General features: G+C 46.4%; 1 protein-coding gene across 6 annotated transcripts in view; it reads left to right on the top strand.

Annotated features, from left to right (window-relative positions):
• UIMC1 (ubiquitin interaction motif containing 1) overlaps positions 1-20,917 on the top strand; it is a 273,520-nt gene that overhangs the window by 37,025 nt on the left and 215,578 nt on the right. For 2 of the 6 annotated variants that reach the window (XM_073544992.1, XM_073544993.1), the window contains exon 2: positions 20,506-20,676. In XM_073544992.1, coding sequence (XP_073401093.1) covers positions 20,512-20,676 — 165 coding nt within the window. In that variant the 5' untranslated portion in view covers positions 20,506-20,511. Of the gene's footprint in view, positions 1-16,323; positions 16,525-16,688; positions 17,029-20,505; positions 20,677-20,917 lie in introns of those variants that run through there. The other 4 variants (XM_073544991.1, XM_073544995.1, XM_073544989.1 and 1 more) reach the window with 4 other exon arrangements.

Here is a 20,917-nt window from a genome sequence, read left to right as displayed (position 1 = left end):
TAAGTGTCAGAGTTTTTTTTTAATATATTTTTTCCTCTTTTTTTTCTGGGGCTGTAGGAGGATATTTTTTGTCTAAATGGAGACTAAGCAATTGTCTGATCGTGTTGAGCAGCTCGCTGCTGAAGTGCGGGGAATTTCTGCCTATCTCGCTCCTCGCTCAATCATCTGCTGTTGAACCAAAAATCCCTACTCCTGATGTGTTTTCTGGGGATCGGTCTAAATTTTTGAATTTTAAGAATAATTGTAAATTATTTTTTGCTTTGAAACCTAACTCATCGGGGAGCTCTGCGCAGCAGGTTAAAATTGTCATCTCCCTGCTATGCGGCGATGCCCAGGATTGGGCCTTTTCTTTGACACCCGGAGATCCTATTCTGGCTAATGTGGACGCGTTTTTTCAAGCCTTGGGGTTGATATACAGTTGTGGCCAAAAGTATTGACACCCCTGCAATTTTGTTAGATAATACTCAGTTTCTTCCTGAACATTATTGCAAACACAAATTCTTTGTTATTATTATCTTCATTTAATTTGTCTTAAATGAAAAAACACAAAAAGAATTGTCCTAAAGCCAAATTGGATATAATTCCACACCAAACATAAAAAAGAGGGTGGACAAAAGTATTGGCACTGTTCGAAAAATCATGTGATGCTTCTCTAATTTGTGTAATTAACAGCACCTGTAACTTACCTGTGGCACCTAACAGGTGTTGGCAATAACTAAATCACACTTGCAGCCAGTTGACATGGATTAAAGTTGACTCAACCGCTGTCCTGTGTTCTTGTGTGTACCACATTGAGCATGGAGAAAAGAAAAGACCAAAGAACTGTCTGAGGACTGGTGAAACCAAATTGTGAGGAAGCATGAGCAATCTCAAGTCTACAAGTCCATCTCCAAAGACCTGAATGTTCCTGGGTCTACCATGCGCAGTGTCATCAAGAAGTTTAAAGCTCATGGCACTGTGGCTAACCTCCCTAGATTTGGACGGAAAAGAAAAATTGACAAGAGATTTCAACGCAAGATTGTGCGGATGTTGGATAAAGAACCTTGACTAACATCCAAACAAGTTCAAGCTGCCCTGCAGTCCGAGGGTACAACAGTGTCAACCCGTTCTATCCATCGGCATCTGAATGAAAAGGGACTGTATGGTAGGAGACCCAGGAAGACCCCACTTCTTACCCCGAGACATAAAAAAGCCAGGCTGGAGTTTGCCAAAACTTACCTGAAAGAGCCTAAAATGTTTTGGAAGAATGTTCTCTGGTCAGATGAGACAAAAGTAGAGCTTTTTGGGCAAAGGCATCAACATAGAGTTTACAGGAGAAAAAAAGAGGTATTCAAAGAAAAAAACACGGTCCCTACAATCAAACATGGTGGAGGTTCCCTGATGTTTTGGGGTTGCTTTGCTGCATCTGGCACTGGACTGCTTGAACGTGTGCATGGCATTATGAAGTCTGAAGACTACCAACAAATTTTGCAGCATAATGTAGGGCCCAGTGTGAGAAAGCTGGGTCTCCCTCAGAGGTCATGGGTCTTCCAGCAGGACAATGACCCAAAATACACTTCAAGAAGCACTAGAAAATGGTTTGAGAGAAAGCACTGGAGACTTCTAAGGTGGCCAGCAATGAGTCCAGACCTGAATCCCATAGAACACCTGTGGAGAGATCTAAAAATGGCAGTTTGGAGAAGGCACCCTTCTAATATCAGGGACCTGGAGCAGTTTGCCAAAGAAGAATGGTCTAAAATTCCAGCAGAGCATTGTAAGAAACTCATTGATGGTTACCTGTTATGAATGAGTCACCAAAGGAGGAAAAAACAAAAATACAAGCTAAGTCCAGAAAACCGGAGAGGTTGGTAGCTATCTGATTGCAGACTCCTGATCCTATCCACAACAACTAACAGTGGCCGTGCAGGGTTCCTACGATGCCCTAGAACCCTCGATCACAGCCGGAGAACTAAATAGGCCTAAAGAAAGAAAGGGGAAATCTAAACTGCCCCAGAGCAGACCCCAAAGCAATAGGCAGCCCCCAACATATGACGGTGAAGCAAGATGAAAACACTAACACAGATAGAAAGATAGGTTGAGCAAATGATGGGGCCCAAGCTAACTAAAAAGTACAGGATAGAAAAGCTGCTGTCTGCAATCCGTAAAAAACCCTACCAAAAAATGTCCCATCCGTCTGATAGGAAAAACAGGCCCTGAAGTCGCTAGGACTTCAAAAAGACTATATCAGCACTCAGGTAAATTCTGAAGACAGAGCAAAGAGACAAACTGATCAGAGACAAAAATGGAACTCAGCACACCCCCGACCGGGGATGGCTGAACTCCAAAAAACAAGGTAAACAAAACAAAACTAATAAGTTCAATAGCAGAGCAAAAACTTATCTTTGGGAAGCAGGAATCAGACTGGTCTCCAAGAATTTAGCAGAGAACTCACCAGCGACTCAGATAGGCATCGGCTGCCTTATATCCAGTCAGAATTTCCTGTTACCCAGTCATCATCTACCAGATCAGGTGTTTGGTAATCAGCCTCACTACCTTCCTTCACCAGAAGAGGGAGTTCATCAGACATCGACGGTGAAGGGGAAAATGAACTAACAACAGTTACCGGTAGCGGTTGGTCACAGTTATTTTGGCTAAAGGTTGTGCAACCAAGTATTAGGCTGAGGGTGCCAATACTTTTGTCTGGCCCATTTTTGGAGTTTTGTGTGAAATGATCAATGTTTTGCTTTTTGCTTCATTCTCTTTTGTGTTTTTTCATTTAAGACAAATTAAATTAAGATAATACCAAAGAATTTGTGATTGCAGTCATTTTCAGGAAGAAACTGAGTATTATCTGACAAAATTGCAGGGGTGTCAATACTTTTTGCCACAACTGTATGATGAGCCTAATGCTATTGATCAAGCTGAGAAAACTTTATTGGCATTGAACCAGGGTCAGGATTCTGCAGAGTTATATTGTCAAAAATTCCAAAAGTGGGCGGTCCTTACTAAATGGAATGACGATGCCCTAGCAGCTCTCTTTCGGAAGGGTTTGGCAGAAACCGTAAAATATGTTATGGTGGGATTTCCTGTTCCCTCTGGTCTTGACGACTCTATGTCATTGTTCATTCAAATTGATCAGGGTTTACGTGAATGTAAAACTACATGAGAGGCGTTGCCGCCTTTCGAACGAACTACTGAACACATGCAGTGTGATAGGGTTTTGTCTAGGGCGCAATGTCAAGAGTTTAGAATTCGTAATAAGTTGTGTTTTTTCTGCGGGGACGCCTCTCATACTATTGCTGTCTGCCCTAAACAAGAAAAGCGTTTTGCTCACACATTTGCGGTGGGCAGTGTACAGCCTAAGTTCCTTTTGGCGATTATCCTGATCTGCTCCTAGTCCACATTTTCCGCTAAGGCTTTTGTTGATTCAGGAGCAGCTTTAAATCTGATGGATTTGGACTTTGCTAAACTTTGTGGTTTTCCCATGATACCCCTGCGGACTCCTATCCCTTTGAGGGGTATTGATGCTACTCCCTTGGCTGAGAATAAACCCCAGTTTTGGACCCAGGTGTGTTATGAGTTCATTTTTCCCTTCACCATTGAGGTCTGATGAACTCCCTCTTCTGGTGAAGGAAGGTAGTGAGGCTGATTACCAAGCACCTGAGCTGGGAGAGGATGACTGGGCGACGGGGATCTCTGACTGGATATAAGGCAGCCGACGCCCTTCTGCCTCGCTGGTGATTTCTCTGTGGAATTCTAGGAGACCAGTCTGATTCCTGCTCCTCAAAAGCTTAGTTTTCTGCTTTGCCTTTTTGCATTTGTGTTTTGGTTTTAGTTTGCCTTGCTTTTCTGGATTCTGCCATTCCCTGCTGGGGAGAGCTGAATTCCTTTTTGTCGGTTTGCTCTGTCTTCAGAAAATACCTGAGTACTGACATAGTCTTTTTGAAGCCTAGCGTCTTCAGGGCCTTTTTCCCTGTCAGTCTGTTGGCTCTTATTTTGATAGGGTTTTTCGCGGATTGCAGACAGCAGCCTTCCTATCCTGTCCTATCTAGTTAGCTTGGGCCCCATCATTTACTCAGTCTATCTTTCTATCTATCTGTGTTAGTGTTTTTTCTTCTTGCTTCACCGTCATTATATGTTGGGGGCTGCCTATTGCTTTGGGGTCTGCTCTGGGGCAGTTTAGATTTCCCTTTCTGTCTTTAAGCTAGGCAGTTCTCCGGCTGTGATCGACGGGTCTAGGGCATCGTAGGAACCCCCCACGGCTACTGCTAGTTGTTGTTGATAGGTTCAGGGGACTGCAATCCGATAGCTGCCAACTTCTCTGGTTTTCTGGACTTAGCTAGCATTTCTGTTTTTGCCTCCTACGGTGACTCATTCATAACACAGGTGATAATGCGGGTCGCCCCGGACCACCAAGAAAATTGTAAAATTTTGGTGTTGCATAATTTGCATGATATTATTGTTCTGGGTTTCCCTTGGTTGCAAACTCATAATCCTGTTTTAGATTGGAAATCTGTGTCTGTGGTGATTTGGGGTTGTCAATGTGTTCTTAGTGACACTCCTGTTTTCTCCACCTCTCCCCAGTCTCATGATATTCTTGACTATTTGGCTGATTTTTCTGGTGTTTTCAGTGAGAGTAAGTCTGCATCTTTGCCTCCTCATAGGAGTTATGACTATGCAATTGAGTTAATGCCCGGGTGTAAATTTCCCAAGGGTCGACTTTTCAACTTATCGGTACCCAAACATGATGCTATGCGATCTTATATCAAGGAGTCGTTGGAGAAGGGTCATATTAGATCATCCTTTTCACCTTTAGGTGCTGTTTTTTTGTGGCCAAAAAAGATGGTTCACTAAGGTCATGTATTGACTATCGTTCCCTTAACAAAATCACTGTTAAATATCAGTACCCGTTACCCCTGATTTCTGATTTGTTTTCCAGAGTTAAAAGTGCCTGTTGGTTTACTAAGCTTGACCTCAGGGGGGCGTATAATCTTATTCGCATCAAGCACGGGGATGAATGGAAGACGGCGTTTAATACTCCGGAGGGACATTTTGAGTACCTGGTGATGCCTTTTGCGCTCACTAATTCCCCTTCTGTCTTCCAGTCTTTTATGAACGATATTTTCCGGGACTTTGTGGATAAGTTTTTGATCATTTATCTGGATGGTATTTTGATCTTTTCCAGTGATTGGGATTCTCATATGGAACATGTCTGGACTGTGTTCCGGATTTTGAGGGAAAAATGTCTGTATGTTAAGGGATCGAAGTGACTCTTTGGTGTACAGTGGATTTAATTTTTGGGATTCATTTTGTCCCCGTCGGCTATTGAAATGGACCCGGCCAAGATACAGGCCATTTATGACTGGGTTCAGCCCACTTCTTTGAAGACTCTCCAGAAGTTTTTGGGTTTTGCCAATTTCTACCATAAATTTATAAGTAATTTTTCTGGTATTGTTAAACCACAGACTGATTTGACCAAAAAGGGCGATAATGTGGTGAATTGGTCTCCAGAGGCAGTTTCGGCATTTCAGGAGCTTAAGCGGAGATTCACTTCTGCTCCGGTTCTACGACAACCTGATGCCTCACTCCCATTTCAGGTGGAGGTGGATGCTTGTGAGATTGGTGCAGGAGCCGTTTTGTCCCAAAGAGATCCGGTGACTTCTAAGATGAATCCCCCCTGTGCCTTCTTTTCTCGAAAATTCTCCCCATCTGAACGTAACTATGACGTGGGCAATCGGAAATTGTTGGAAATGAAATGGGCATTTGAAGAGTGGAGACATTGGTTGGAGGGAGCTAGACATCAAGTTGTGGTCCTCACCGACCACAAGAATTTAATTTATCTTGAATCAGCCAAACGCTTGAATCCTAGACAGGCTAGGTGGGCCTTGTTTTTCACGCGTTTTAATTTTGTGGTCTCTTTTCTTCCGGGCACTAAGGATTTTAAGGCGGACGCCCTTTCTTTGAGTTACTTTGCGGATTCTCTTGATGTGACCAAGCCTACTACCATTCTAAATGAGGGTGTAGTTCTTTCCACCATCTCACCCGATTTGAGACGTGCCCTGGAGGAATTTTAGGAGGACAAACCTGAACGTTGCCCTATGGGAAAATTGTATGTCCTTGACCAGTGGAGGAAAAGAGTAATGTCTGAAATTCATTGCTCTGTGTTGGCTGGTCATCCAGGTATTTTTGGTACCAGAGATTTGGTGAGTCGGTATTTTTGATGGCCTACCTTATCTCGTGATGTCAGGAATTTTGTGCAGTCCTGTGGGACTTGTTCTCGGTCCAAGCCCTGTTCTCGTTCTAGTGTGTTGTTGATGCCCCTGCCGGTGCCCAGGGGGCCTTGGACTCACATCTCAATGGATTTTATTTCTTTTCTTCCTGTCTCTCAGAGAATGACTGTTATCTGGGTGATCTGTGATAGATTTTCTAAGATGGTCCATCTTGTACCACTCCCAAAGTTGCCATCTTCTTCTGAGTTGGTGCCCTTATTTTTACAACAGGTGGTTCTGTTGCACGGGATTCCTGAGAACATTGTGTCGGACAGAGGAGTCCAGTTTGTTTCCAGATTTTGGAGAGCTTTTTGTTCCAAACTGGGAATTCAGTTATCTTTCTCCTCTGCGTTTCATCCTCAGACCAATGGGCAGACTAAGAGAACAAACCAGACTTTGGAATCCAATTTGAGATGTTTCATATCTGCTGATCAGGATGACTGGGTCTCATTTTTGCCCTTGGCCGAATTTGCGCTAAACAATAGGGCTTGTTCTGTCACTTTGATGTCGCCCATTTTCTGTAACTTTAGGTTTCATCCTCGATTTTCTTCAGGGCAGGTGGAATCTTCAGCCTGCCCAAGTGTGGATTCCGTGGTAGAGAGAATGCAGCAGATTTGGGACCAAGTGGTGGATAAGTTGTCCAATGGTTTTCCAACCGGCATAGGACCATTGGTCCCCGGTTTAAAGTGGGTGATATGGTTTGGTTGTCTTCAAAGAATATTCCTATGAAGGTTGCGTTTCCAAAATTCAAGCCAAGATTCATTGGACCTTATAAGATTTTGGAAATCATTAATCCCGTTTCTTTCAGTTACATTTAAGATTCATAACGTGTTCCATAAATCCTTGTTGAAGAGGTTTGTAGAGCCAGTAGTTCCCATGGCGGCGCCTCCTGACCCTGTATTGGTTAGGCCTGTTTCACACTTCCGTTTTTTCAAATCCGTCAAAATCCGTTGGTTTCCGTAAAAAAACGGATCCGCCATTTTTTTGCAGGATCCGTTTTTTTTGTCCCATAGACTTCCATTAGTGGTTACCGCGGATCTGTCAAAAAAACGGATCCGTTTTTTAAAAAACGGATCCATTTGCATCAGTTTCCGTCAAAAAAACGGAAACGGATCCGTTTTGCGGACACAAAAACGGAAGTGTGAAACAGGCCTTAAAGGTAATTTGGAGTATGAGGTAGAGAAAATATTGGATTCTCGTTTGGCTAGACGGAGACTCCAGTACCTGGTCAAATGGAGGGGTTATGGCCTGGAGGATAATTCTTGGGTCTCTGCTTCTGACATTCATGCCGAACGATTGGTTCGTGCTTTTCACCGGGCCCATCCTGATCGGCCTGGTGGTGTGGATGAGGGTTCGGTGACCCCTCCTCAAGGGGGGGTACTGTTGTGAATTCTATCTCTGGCTTCCCTCTGGTGATTACTGAAGATAGTGGAGCAGGTCAGATTGAGAGTTCTCTTTCTGGGCTCCCTCTGGTGGTTACTGGAGGTAGTGGAGCTGATCTGATTGACAGAGGCTTGACAACTGATAATGAGGAAGTCGACTGTCACGCCGCTCCTCAAACCGCTGCGGCCGCCGCTCCCCGGCACACTTACTTGTCCTCGGCGTCCCTGCACGCCAACGCTCTGCCTCTGCTCCCCAACGGGCGCGCGCTCCCGCCCTGCTTCCTGCTTCTGCTCCCCGACGGGCGCGCGCCCGCACTGTTTAGGAGCGCATGCGCACTCCGTCCTTCCTGAGGGCGGACGCTCCTGTCACTCTGCCCTGCGAGGACCCTGACCCGGAAGTCCTTGGCACATTCTCCATATCAGGCCGCCTCTTCCTCCTGGCGGTGCCTGATCGTCATTTGTGCCTAACAAGTGATTCTGGCCCCACGTCCCGCTGCGTGTGTCCCTGCCTGCAGCTACTGCTTCCCGTGCCTGTATCTTATCCTCTTTCTCCGTTCTCTCTCCTAGTGCCTGCCTGCCCGTGGTTCCGTCCTGTCTTGTTCCGGTGCCTCAGCCGTGTCCTCCAGTCTGTGCCTCTACCCTGCCGCCGTGCCTGCCGGCATTTCCAGCCCTGCCCGCCATCCATGTTCCTGTTCTGTTGGTCCTCCACCAGCCTCTCTGGTCTCCCGCTGTGACTCCTGAATCCTTCCCCTGGGTACCAGCTGCCGTGGTGATAGTCTCCCTTGGGTCTGCCCCTAACGCTCCCTGTATAGGGGGGTGATCCACCTGGTCAGCTCGCCCGTGGGAGGTTCGTTGCCACGGTCCAGCGGGTCCACTTCAGGAGTACCTCAAAAAGTCTCACAACGATTGGAGATCTGGGGTTTCTAATTGGGATTTAAGACAGCTGACTCGCTCTATCCCTGCTGGTGATTTTCTTCCTGTGCCTCCTGAGGTCTGATGTCTCCTGCTCTTTCCCTGCTTGTTCAGCTAAGTGGTTCATTTGCTATTCTGTTTGCATTTGATCTGGTTTTGTTTATCTCTGCTTTGTGCGGTTTAGCAAGCTCCAGCTCATGTTACTGCATGTGCCAGTTTGTTTTGTCCCTTTTTATATTGGTCTCTTTTTGCTTTGCTTTCAGAATATACCAGAGTGCTGATATAGTGGGCACGAAGTCGTGCGACTTCAGTGTTTTTGTGCATCAGACGTGTTGGACTTTTTGCGTGATTGCAGACAGTGTCTTTCCTTTCCTGTACTGTCTAGTTGTGTGGACAGGATCAGGGGTCTGCATCAGCTTAGTTACCAACCTCTTTGGTTTTCTGTGGCTTAGCCTGGGCCTGCTATCCTCCTCGGTGATCCATTCATAACATTCGCCTCCCTGAGTACAGCAGACCACCCGGAGATAGTGGATGTCCTTCAGGATCCATGGTAGTTCGAGCTAGCGTTTGCCTTTCCACCAATAATGCTGTTGGCGCTAGTCATCCATAAATCAGGAAGGTGAAGGCGAGAATAATCCTAATCGGACCATTTTGGCCCAAGAGGCCATGGTTCTCCTAGCTTCAGGCCATGTCAATATCAGACCCATGGGTCCTTCCTTCAGTCCCCAATCTGCTCTCTGAGGGACCATTCTTCCATTCTCAAGTGGAGAGTCTCCACCTGATGGCTTGGAACTTGAGAGGCAGTTACTGAGATCAAGGGGTTTCTCGGAAGGGTTAGTTAATATGCTCCTGCAGAGCAGGAAGCAATCTACTACAAAGATTTACACTAGGATCTGGAGGAAATTCCTAGAGTTCCATGCGGACTCCAACTCTGGGGAAGTTCCGATTGCGCCTAAATTAGAATTTCTACAAAGAGGGAGAGATTTGGGCATATCTGTCAATACGCTAAAAGTCCAGATATCCGCTGTAATGCAGTGACCCCTGTGACAGCTAGGGGGCGCTGTATGGGCTTCCCAGGACATGCATGCAGGCGTTTCCTTTATTGTGATGGGGAAATGGTGAGCGGCAGGATTGTAAATGGCCGATATGTATCACAAGGGTGGGTGCCTTGTGATGAAAGCTGGAACGTGTGTTGATCAGCAGAGGTGCTGCTGAGGGTTTGTTACTGTGTATCAGAGAAGCTTCCAGGTGACTTGGTGAGATGGGTGGAACCAGTCACTTACAAACCCACCCAGGGGTGTGTGTATGACTCTGAAAGCCCAAAGTAAAGCCTGTATGTGTGTGGCTGTGTGTGGAATAGGACCTGTAGTGAGGTCATGACCATGTGATCTTTATCTCAACTGTGGACGTGGTTATGTACCATATAATGTGCCTGAGGTCTGGTCACATGGGAGAGAGTGTGTACCTGAGTGGTAAATGTTCTGGACTATGTGTTAAGCCTGTGAAGTGTAACATGGCCTACAGCGGTTTATGATGCTTGAATAAACCAAAATAGACTGTTTATGTGGAAAAACCTGTGGACTCATTAAAAGAGCATTACCGGTAAGGAATCCGGCTTATTTCCTGCAGAGACGAGCCCTGGCTGGAAGAAGTGATGTCAGTCTGTGCTGGATGAAGATGAATAGCGAAGATATAGAATTTCACCTAGAGACATCACTGGTGAGTCAGTCTGTTACCTTTACACTGACACTATATACAGAGCTCCTGTGTATAATGTCACTGGTGATCACTGTATTACCGGTACACAGACACTGCATACTAAGTACAGATCTCCTGTGTATAATGGCACTTATGGTGATATTAGTATTTTTTTTTTTTTTATTAATGATCAGCATTGTAATATTCATTCACTATGTGGTGTTAATATGCGGTCTGGTCATGGTGTGGTGGTATTTGTTCCTTGCATGTGGTATTATTGGTGGTAATATGTGATCTGGACATGGTGCTGTGGTATTTGTCCCTTTCAATGTGATATTATTGGTCATTTTAAAAACTAAAAATAAATACAAATATACATAAAGTGAATTGGATATTTTAACAAATCTTTAATAGGTTAGAATAGGGCCCGACCAGAGGAGTCTGCCTTGTTATGGTGGCGGATTAAAAAAAATCTTTTGGCTAAGACAAGAGCTGCTGGCTATATGTGTGATCTGGTGATGGGAACTGTTATTGTATGACTGGTGAGAAGTGGAGTTTTCAAAGAGAGAGGTGGGACTGTGGACAATTTGAGGGGTGGAGGCGGGGCTGAGGTGGAGCCTGGGCAGAGTCTCAAGGGGGCCCCGAAAATCTTTTCCAGTATGGCGCCCCGAAATTCCTAGTGGCAGCCCTGCCTCCAGCACATGAAGAGTCCAGGCTTACAGTGACTTCTCTTATCACATTTCTGTTCCTGTCCAATGGACATAACAAGCACATGGAGCCGGAAGAGCGGGCACCTGGCCGGGAGTGAGTGACAGCCTCTCCTCCCCCTGCTCCGGATACCTTGAGGAAAGTTTCATAAGTTGCTCCTGCAGCTGTCATTACAACAGAGCATGGGGGGGACAGGACTGAGCTGACGACAAAGCTGCGCCACCGGGAAGTGAGAGGTAATGAGCACACAGGCTGTGTAATGGTCACACACTCGGCAGGTGAGAACAGAGCGGAGAGGGTGCCATTTGCTGCTCACAAAGCACAGTACAGCCCCTGGGTCCAGTGCCTGGTGCCCCCATGCCATGTTTATGAAGCCCCTGTGTGCCACACTCTGGTGGTCCTGGCGCATGCTGACCCTATTGCTTTGTCTTGTGGTGGTAGGTGATGAGTTCTAGTTTATTTTTTTGCACTGTCACCACCTTTCTCACATGGGCTGGGGATGAATTATTGGAACTCATTCTCTTTTGAATGTTTCAATAAGGTGGGCCCATGGTAACCTGTATCTCCCCTCCACACTGTAACATATGTGGAATTGCAAGGTTTCCACTGATCTCTAGACTAGGGGTCCTCATACACAGGGCAGCCCATGGAGAAGAGTTATTGATTACCTCCTTCAGTCCCATAGACATTGGTACAGCGGTAGCGCACGAGAGACCACCGCTCCATTCAATGACCGCCACTCCATTCAATGACCGCCGCACCGTTCCAATCAACATTGGACTGGTCATCTGGAAATACAGGCAAATGCCAGATAGGTGGTCTGACGGTGCATCAGCCCACAACACTCATAACAGTATCGGCATCTCAAAAAGTGGATATTCTTGACAACTGTAGCAGAAAAGAGAGCTGTAGGCTCCTTGGTCTACTACCATTACTTCACTTGGACCGACTATATACTGCTCCCAGCCTGTGACCTTCCAGAAGCTAAAGCAAGGTAGGGGAACAATGCAGAGGATGCAGAGAAAGGCAGGGGATGAGGCAGAGTAAGGTAGGGGATGCAGGCGGAACAACGCAGGGGATGCAGGCAGAACAAGGCAGGGGATGCAGGCAGAACAAGGAAGGGGATGCAGGCAGAACAAGGAAGGGGATGCAGGCAGAACAAGGAAGGGGATGCAGGCAGAACAAGGCAGGGGATGCAGGCAGGAAAAGGTAGATGATGCAGGCGGCACAACGCAGAGGATGCAGGCAGAACAAGGAAGGGGATGCAGGCAGAGCAAGGCAGGGGATGCAGGCAGAGCAAGGCAGGGGATGCAGACGGCACAATGCAGAGGATGCAGGCAGAACAAGGCAGGGGATGCAGGCAGGGAAAGGTAGATGATGCAGGCGGAACAACGCAGAGGATGCTGGCAGAGCAAGGCAGGGGATGCAGACGGAGCAAGATAGGGGATGGAGGCAGAGCAAGGCAGGGATGCAGGTGGAACAATGTAGGGGATGCGGGCAGCACAAGGCAGGGAATTCATGCAGAGCAAGGCAGGGGTGCAGGTGGCCGAAGGCAGGGGATGCAGGTGGAACAACCCAGAGGATGCTGGCAGAGCAAGGCAGGGGAAGCAGGCGGAGCAAGATAGGGGATGAGGCAGAGCAAGGCAGGGATGCAGGTGCAACAATGCAGGGCATGCAGGCAGCGCAAGGCAGGGAATTCATGTAGAGCAAGTTAGGGGTTCAGGTGGTGCAAGCCAAGGGATGCAGGCAACAGTTAACAGCTGCCAGCCAATCACGCATGACGTCACTGTCATATGCCGGAACGACGCTGCGCACCTCAACCGGATCATGAGTGAGGACATTGCTGGAGCTTGGCCAGGTAAGGAAAAACTTTTTTTTTGTAAATCCGTGGTATGGGGCACATTATACTGGTATGGAGGTCATTATACTACTATGGGGGGGGGGGGGAGAAGGGGATGCATTATACTGCTATGGGGCTGCTGCATTTTATACTCCTATGGGCTGCTGCATTATACTTTATGACTATGGGGTGCATATTACTTTATAGGGGGGCTATGAGGTGCATGATACATTATGGATGACTATGGAGGTGCATTTGATTATACTACATGGATGACTATGAACTGTGCAGTATATTATATGGAAGACTAAGGGGGTGCATTATACTTCTTATATGACTTCTATGTAAGCCCCTGAGGAGCATAATGGTTTATTTTCTTTTATAAATTACAGAACAATGGCAGTACAGGGGTCAAATATACCAGGATGGGCCACTGGATACGCCACTGAGGTCAGACTATACAACACTGCAACAAAGCTGTAGTGTGCGAAATGCATAGGGTAAATGTGAAATTGGGTGAAAAATATTTTGTCATGCGGGTCATTTGAAAGTTTGCACCAGGGCCCATAACTTTGGAGTACGTCAATGCTGGCTATTGCTGGAATCTTATTCGAGAAGTATCTGACACGGATTATAAATGAAAGTCGTCTGCAAAACACTTTTGAACAATTGCTTTTACTAATGACATTGATGCACATGTACGTAGTGTCTCTGACGTCATAATGTAGACTACAAACGGTTGTTTCTTGAAAACCTTATGTGGTGCAGACTTTTGGAGCACATATTTGTGTTCAGCATATCAAAATCTATAAGATACAAGAACATTTTCTCAGGGGACAAGAACTTCCCAGAAATTTGATGCGCAGTGAAATTGGGCAGTTTTTTTCCTCACATTTGAATACGAGCCCCAAGTGTGCAAATCCGCATATATACTCGGAGGGTGCGAAACAATGCTTGTCCCGGGTGCCAGAAAACCTAGATACACCTCTAATTATTCTAGTCTGATGAAGGGCTGTATTAGAGACTGAAACGTTACTTATGTATTACTGTAACCCAGGAAGGAAGCATCAGCTGGGATTATTGCACTGCAGGATCATAAGTGGTTGTGCACGTTGCGGATTGCTGTGTGGAATTTTCCGTGCGGAATCTGCAACTCTTGGAAGAATCCGCAGGTCAAAATCTGCGCATTTTTTATGCGGATTTCCTGTGCATTTTTACACCTGCGGATTCCTAGAATGGAATGAGTGTAAAAACGCTGCAGAATCCGCACAAAGCATGTGACCAGCAAATTTTTTCCCCATAGAATAACATTGTACTGTAAGGGTTTGTGCACACGTTGCGGATCTGCAGCAGTTTTCCATGCGGTGTACAGTACCATGTAACCCTATGGAAAACAAAAAACGCTGTGCACATGCTGCGGAAAATTCTGTGTGGAAACGCAGCGGTTTATTTTCCGCAGCATGTCAATTCTTTGTGCGGATTCCGCGGTGTTTTTACACCTGCTCCATTATAGGAATCGGCTGGTGTAACCGCAGGGGAAATCCACACAAAATCTGCACTAAATCCACAGGTAAAACGCAGGTCATTTTACCTGCAGATGCTGAAAAATCTGCAGTGTAATCCGCACCGTGTGCACGTACCCTAAGGGTGTGTGCACACGTTGCGGTTTTTGCTGTGGATACGCAGCGGTTTTGTTCTTGCAGCAGTTTCTGCTGTGGTGTACAGTACCATGTAAACCTATGGAAAACCAGATCCGCTGTGCACATGCTGCGGAAAATTCTGCACAGATTTGCTGCGGTTTATTTTCCGCAGCATGTCACTTTTTTGCAGTTCCGCAGCTGCAGTTTTTGTTCCGGGACATAACAAACTCTCTCTCTCCTTCCACAATCCGCACAGCCCAAATCGCACAACAATCTGCATCAATTCCGCTGCACAAATGATAGGAATCGCAGGAAAACTGCAGGCGTTTTACCCTGCGGTTTCTGCCAAGCCCTAAGGGTGTGTGCACACGTTGCAGATTTTTTCTGCATAAAAATCCACATCGCTTGGCAGAAACCGCAGGGTAAAACGCCTGCAGTTTTCCTGCGATTCCTATCATTTGTGCAGCGGAATTGATGCAGATTATTGTGCGGTTTGGGCCGTGTGGATTGTGGAAGGAGAGAGAGAGAGAATTTGTCCCAGAATGAAAAACTGCAGCAGCGGTTCTGCAAAAAAGAAGTGACATGCTGCGGAAAATAAACCACAATGAATCTGTGCAGAACTTTCCTCAGCATGTGCAGTGGTTTTGGTTTTCCATAGGTTTACATGGTACTGTACACCTCATGGAAACTGCTGCAGATCCGCAGGGCCAAATCCGCTGCGGAACCACAACGTGTGAACACACCCTTAGGCTGTGTGCACACGCTGCGGATTTTGCTGCGGTTCCGCAGCGGTTTTGGCCGCTGCGGAACCGCAGCAGTTTCTGCTGCGGTGTACAGTACAATGATTCCCTATGGGAATCAAAAACCGCAGTGCAGACGGTGCGGAATTTTCCGCGCGGATTATCTGCGGTTTTCAATCCGCAGAAAGAATTGACATGTCAATTCTTTCTGCGGATTCTCCTGCGGTTTGCCATCTCCTCCATTGAGGAGATGAAAAACCGCAGGGCAAAACCGCAGAGCAATCCGCAGGTAAAACCGCAGGTCTTTTGACCTGCGGTTTCACCTGCGGATTGTACAAAATCCGCGCGGATGAATCCGCACCTTTTCCGCAGCGTGTGCACACAGCCTTAGGCTATGTGCACACACTGCGGATTCTGCTGCGGTTCCGCAGACATGGTACAGTACCATGTTAGCCTATGGCTATGTGCACACACTGCGGATTCTGCTGCGGTTCCGCAGACATGGTACAGTACCATGTTAGCCTATGGCTATGTGCACACACTGCGGATTCTGCTGCGGTTCCGCAGACATGGTACAGTACCATGTTAGCATATGGCTATGTGCACACACTGCGGATTCTGCTGCGGTTCCGCAGACATGGTACAGTACCATGTTAGCATATGGCTATGTGCACACACTGCGGATTCTGCTGCGGTTCCGCAGCGTTTTTGGCAGCAGTTCCGCAGACATGGTACAGTACCATGTTAGCCTATGGGTTTTCAAAACCATGGTGCTTTTTTTCCGCGCGGTTTACAAACAGCAGCATGTCAATTCTTTCTGCGGATTCCGCAGCGGTTTGGCACCTAACTATTCCATTTTCCAGGTGCCAAACCGCAGGGGAAAACCGCAGGCCAATCCGTAGGAAAACCGCAGGTCACTTTACCTGCGGAAACCCCCGCAGGTGAATCCGCAGCGTGTGCACATAGCCTTACGTTATAGACGCACATGGGCTTTGCTGAGTTCAGACCCTGTGCCACCAGATGCAGCTCACATATAGCGCGCTACCGCGGGGGAGACATCGCAGCATGTGTGTCCGGTGATGTTCTGTGTCGAGCGGCCTTCCGCGAGCAGCAGGATCATTTCCACATACCACACACACAATCATTAGTAGGTGGCGCCCCCTTTTTGACAGACGCACTTGGTTTGGCCCGCCCCTCTGCGCGCCCCCGCAGCCGCTGTTACGCGGGAGCAGGAAGCTTGTGCCGCGCGCCCCGGTTCTCGGTGAAGTGCAGTGTTCTCGGCTGTCTGCTAACGTTACGCACTTGTCAGTAATGTCCACCCGAAGGCCGGCGGCAGCGGTATAGTTAGCGCCAGAGGTGAGTGTCAGTCCTCTAGCACTGTTCCAGCCCTCCCGCCCCGCCGTGCACAGTATGAACCGGAGCTCTTGAGGGCATGCTGGGACGTGTAGTGCAGTGCCTAATCCCCAGCATGCCTCTGCACGCTTCAGCATTGGTATCCCCTCATAGTGAGGCAGTCTCTGTACACGTCAGAGGGGGGGGACACAAGTGACGTCATGACACCATTGCCCTAGTGCAGTAGTGGCCTCCACATGGACCGTCATTGGCCTTTGCCAGTGCTGGGCTGCTCCCAAAGATGGCACCTAAGAGCTAGCTGGTGCGCGCATGGTACATACAGGAGGAAAAACTAAGTACACCCTATGAAGACAGAGCGTGGAGCGCCACCTGAGAATAGCCTGAAGTGATGATATTCGTCTCACGCGGTGTTCTGGACGTGGTGTGCCCCACTACTTACAGCGTTGCTTCCATTCTTCGGGGTCTATGGGTGCGCCGCTCGCTTACGGTCCCACCAGAGCCATTCAGGTGGGCTGAGCTCTGGACTTTGGGCTATTGTGTAAAGTGATGCGGAATATGTCGGCGCTATAGAAATAAAATTTATTATTATTCCTTTTTACGGCCATTCTGATGCAGATTTGCCGGTGGACTTGGGATCTTTGTGGCATGACCCAGTTTTGGCCAGGCTTTAACTTTTGGATAGGTGGCCTCACATTTGACTCAATGACTGCAAGGTGTCCAGGTCCTGTGGCTTCAAACCAAGTCCATATCATTGCCTCTCCACCATGCGCTTGATAGTCGCTACAAGCTGTTTGGCTGTAATGCCGTGGGACACGTTCTACAGAAACAAACCGGACGGATCAGCCCAGACATCTCTATTTTCATCTGTCCAAAGAAGCCGTCTTATCCAGAAGTCGTGTGGTTCAGTCAAATTCAACCTTGCAAACTTGGAGAAATAAGAGGCTTTCTCCCAGCATCTCTTCCAAACAAGCCATCCTTGTTCAGTCTTTTTCTGACTGTCATGAGGTTGAACATTTAACGTGCTGAGGCCTTTAGAGTCTGAGGTGGAGCTCTTGAGATTTTTTTTTTTCCATTTCTCTGACTATTGCACAGTCTGGTGAATTTACAGGAACGTGCACTCTAGGGAAGATATCCATAATCATTCCCATTGTAGAATGATGGAGTTCAGATTGTTTGAGACATGGCCTTCCTAGATCAATGGACAGCAACAGTTACATCTCTGAGATCATTGCTAATGTCTTTCCTCCTTGGCATTGTGCTAACACACTCCTGAATGTTGCAGACCAGCAAACTGCCTAAACTACAGGGGTGGTCACACTTGCTGACAATTAACCCCTTAACGACAAATGACGGATCTATCCGTCTTTGGATGCCCCCCCGTTTGATGTGGGCTCCAGCGATGAGTCCACACCTTTTACAGCACATGACAGCTGATCTGATCGCCGGTCACCGATGGGTTGGCAGGACAACCAGAGGTTACCTGGAGACCTCTATAGTTGTCACTGCCGGATTGCTATGAGCACCACCCGGGGGTCGGCGCTCATAGCAAGTCTGCTACATACAGGCGATCTGATCATCGCCTGTATGTAGCAGAGCCGATTGGGCTATGGCAGCTTCTAGTCTGCCATGGAGACTGTTGAAGCATGCCAAAAGTTAAAAGAAAAAAAAAAAAAAGTTTTCAAAAATATAAAAAAAATAATAAAAATATAAAAGTTCAAACACCCCCCTTTTTGCCTCATTTAAAATAAAACAATAAAAAAAAAAAAAAAAAAAAACACACATATTAGGTATCGCCGTGTTCAGAATCGCGCCGATCTATCAATAACTAAAAACCATTAACCTGATTGCTAAACGGCGTAACGAGAAAAAAACGCCAGAATTACGGTACATTTTTTTGGAGTCGCTGCGACATTGCATTAACATACAATAAGGGGTGATCATAACATCGTATTTGCTCCAAAATGGTATCATTAAAAACGTCAGCTCGGCATTAAAAAATAAGCCCTCACCCAACCCCAGATCATGAAAAATGGAGACGCTACAGGTATCGGAAAATGGCAGAATTTTTTTTTTTTTAGCGAAGTTTGTAATTTTTTTTCACCACTTAGATAAAAAAGACCCTAGACATGGTTGGTGTCTATGAACTCGTAATGACCTGGAGAATCATAGTGGCAGGTCAGATTTAGCATCTAGTGAACCTAGCAAAAAAGCCAAGCAATAAACAAGTGTGGGATTGCACTTTTTTTTTTGCAACTTCACCGCACTTGGAATTTTTTTCACGTTTTCGAGTACACGATATGTTAAAACCAATGGTGTCGTTCAAAAGTACAACTCGTCCCACAAAAAAAAACAAGCCCTCACACGGCCATTTTGACGGAAAAATAAAAAAGTTATGGCTCTGGGAAGAAGGGGAGCGGAAAACGAAAATGCAAAACTGAAAATACCTCCGGTCAGGAAGGGGTTAATCAAGGAAGTTTAACCAGCAGCACCTGGCTGCTACTTACCTTTTTATACCCTACTTAAGCCGTAAGGGTGTACGTAGTTTTTCCCCACACTGCTTCTGCATTTTGGCCAAGCTTTTGGTGAATAAATAATGAGACGGTTAATTTGTCTACTGAGGCTGTAGTTATCTACAATGGAGATCTACTAAGGACCGGATGTGTTGCCTTATTAGTATCGAAATGAAACCATAGCATTTGAAGAGGCCGTACTTAATTTTTGTCATAACTACGCTGTAAAAGTATGATAGATATGAGTCACATCTGTCCCCATAATGGGTCCCGCTGGCCATGACTCAGAGGTGACTTCTCATGGGCTGGATATTTCATTGCTGCTCTTGGTCGTCCTCATCCACTGACTGCAGTGTAAAGCGTGCTCTTTCCCTGCATTTTTGGGTGACTCGTACATGTCAGTGGCTTCGGCATCAACTTTGTTAACACAATGTGGAAAATATTTGCATTGTAAATTGATCATCGCTCTTGATTTGCAGTGCTATGCACAGTGTGACATGTATGGCTTAACTGCCCATTTCTTTGTAACCTATGCATGTAGGAATTCTTGAAGGGTCGCTGCGGTGCCTCCAGGTGACAGGTGTTGTGCCCCTGGTCTATTCTAGAATAAGATGAATGTGTGATACCGGACCGCTCTGTATAGTCTTGGACGCTCCCCTTTTGGCCATTTCCCACCTGTTAAAGGCACCAAACACTCTACAATAATGAAATGGTAGCCAACACAAGGTCCTGAGCTTAGTGATTGACGGCGGCAGTGATGCGCGCGATCAATGCGAGATCACCGCTGCAGCCAAAACACTGAAACCCATGCAGCAGCGGGAAGCCAACTCTGACCCCTGGGAAGGTGAATATGTGCTCTGTTTGGTATTTTAGATATTTCGCCACGCTTGGAGTCCACTTTCCTGAATGTTGAGAATTCCTTTAAGCTTGGCTCACTGTTTCGAGAAGTCTTGCGATCAGTGTACAATGCTCCTTGTTTTCTGGTGGAAAAATGTTTCAAATTTTGTTCCACTTTTTTTTCCAGAACAAAACTGGTGCAAGTGGCGTAAATAAATCTCCCCTAGTTTAATATCTTCTATTAATACTTTATAACATGTCATTTTTCAAGCTGCTTTGATCTGATGACAGTAAAAATATATGTGAAAAGTCAAGGTGACACTTGAAGTGTCATAACTGTCTCATGAAGTTCGGATTTTGCCAGTGGATAAAATACTTGTTTTTTTAACAACGTGTATGTGCAAGCTTTCATTTATTTATTTATTTTTTTTCCGGCTTTTATAATCCATCGTATTCTTGATTTGCAGCCAGCTGTTATGTAGACTTTTCTGAACATATTCACAATATATAATTAATATGTTTACAGCTTGGGAATATATTTGTATTCTGATCTGAACTCTTTTCTTAAGTCTGCTTCTCCCACTGTGTAGCTCTTTTTTTTCCTCATTGTTTTTGTGTGCTACTTTATAATTTACAGGTGTTGATGAGTATGCACCATCGCAGAAAACCTCGATTCTCCGAAGGAACTTGCAGCCAATCTGTGGTAGATGATGAGGAGTCTATTTTCGAAGCCCCTGGCGATATTGGTCCTGAAAATAGCAAGAAGAACGAGGATACGTCTATTGTGATCTCTGATAGTGATGATATGGTATGTAAGGAATAGAAAATGGAGCATAGATAGTAAATAGTGCAGTGTCTAAGGTGGACTTAGGGCGGTTTCACATTTGCGTTTACGGCCGCCGCTAAGCCTCGCCCCCTGCCGTGCCTCCGCCAGTAGCTCCGCCTACATGCGCATGACTCTGCATGCGTCCTGCGTCCCCTATATTTAGCACTGGGGACGCAGGCCGTGCGCAGGTATGCGTTTGTCGGCGCATGCGTCCTTTTGACGC

The sequence above is a fragment of the Dendrobates tinctorius genome, unplaced genomic scaffold (assembly GCF_039654945.1).
Source record: "Dendrobates tinctorius isolate UK_male_01 unplaced genomic scaffold, ASM3965494v1 ptg000139l, whole genome shotgun sequence".
Lineage (NCBI taxonomy): Eukaryota > Metazoa > Chordata > Amphibia > Anura > Dendrobatidae > Dendrobates > Dendrobates tinctorius.
Note: the sequence above shows the minus strand (reverse complement) of the source record. Positions and strands in the feature narration are given on the sequence as shown.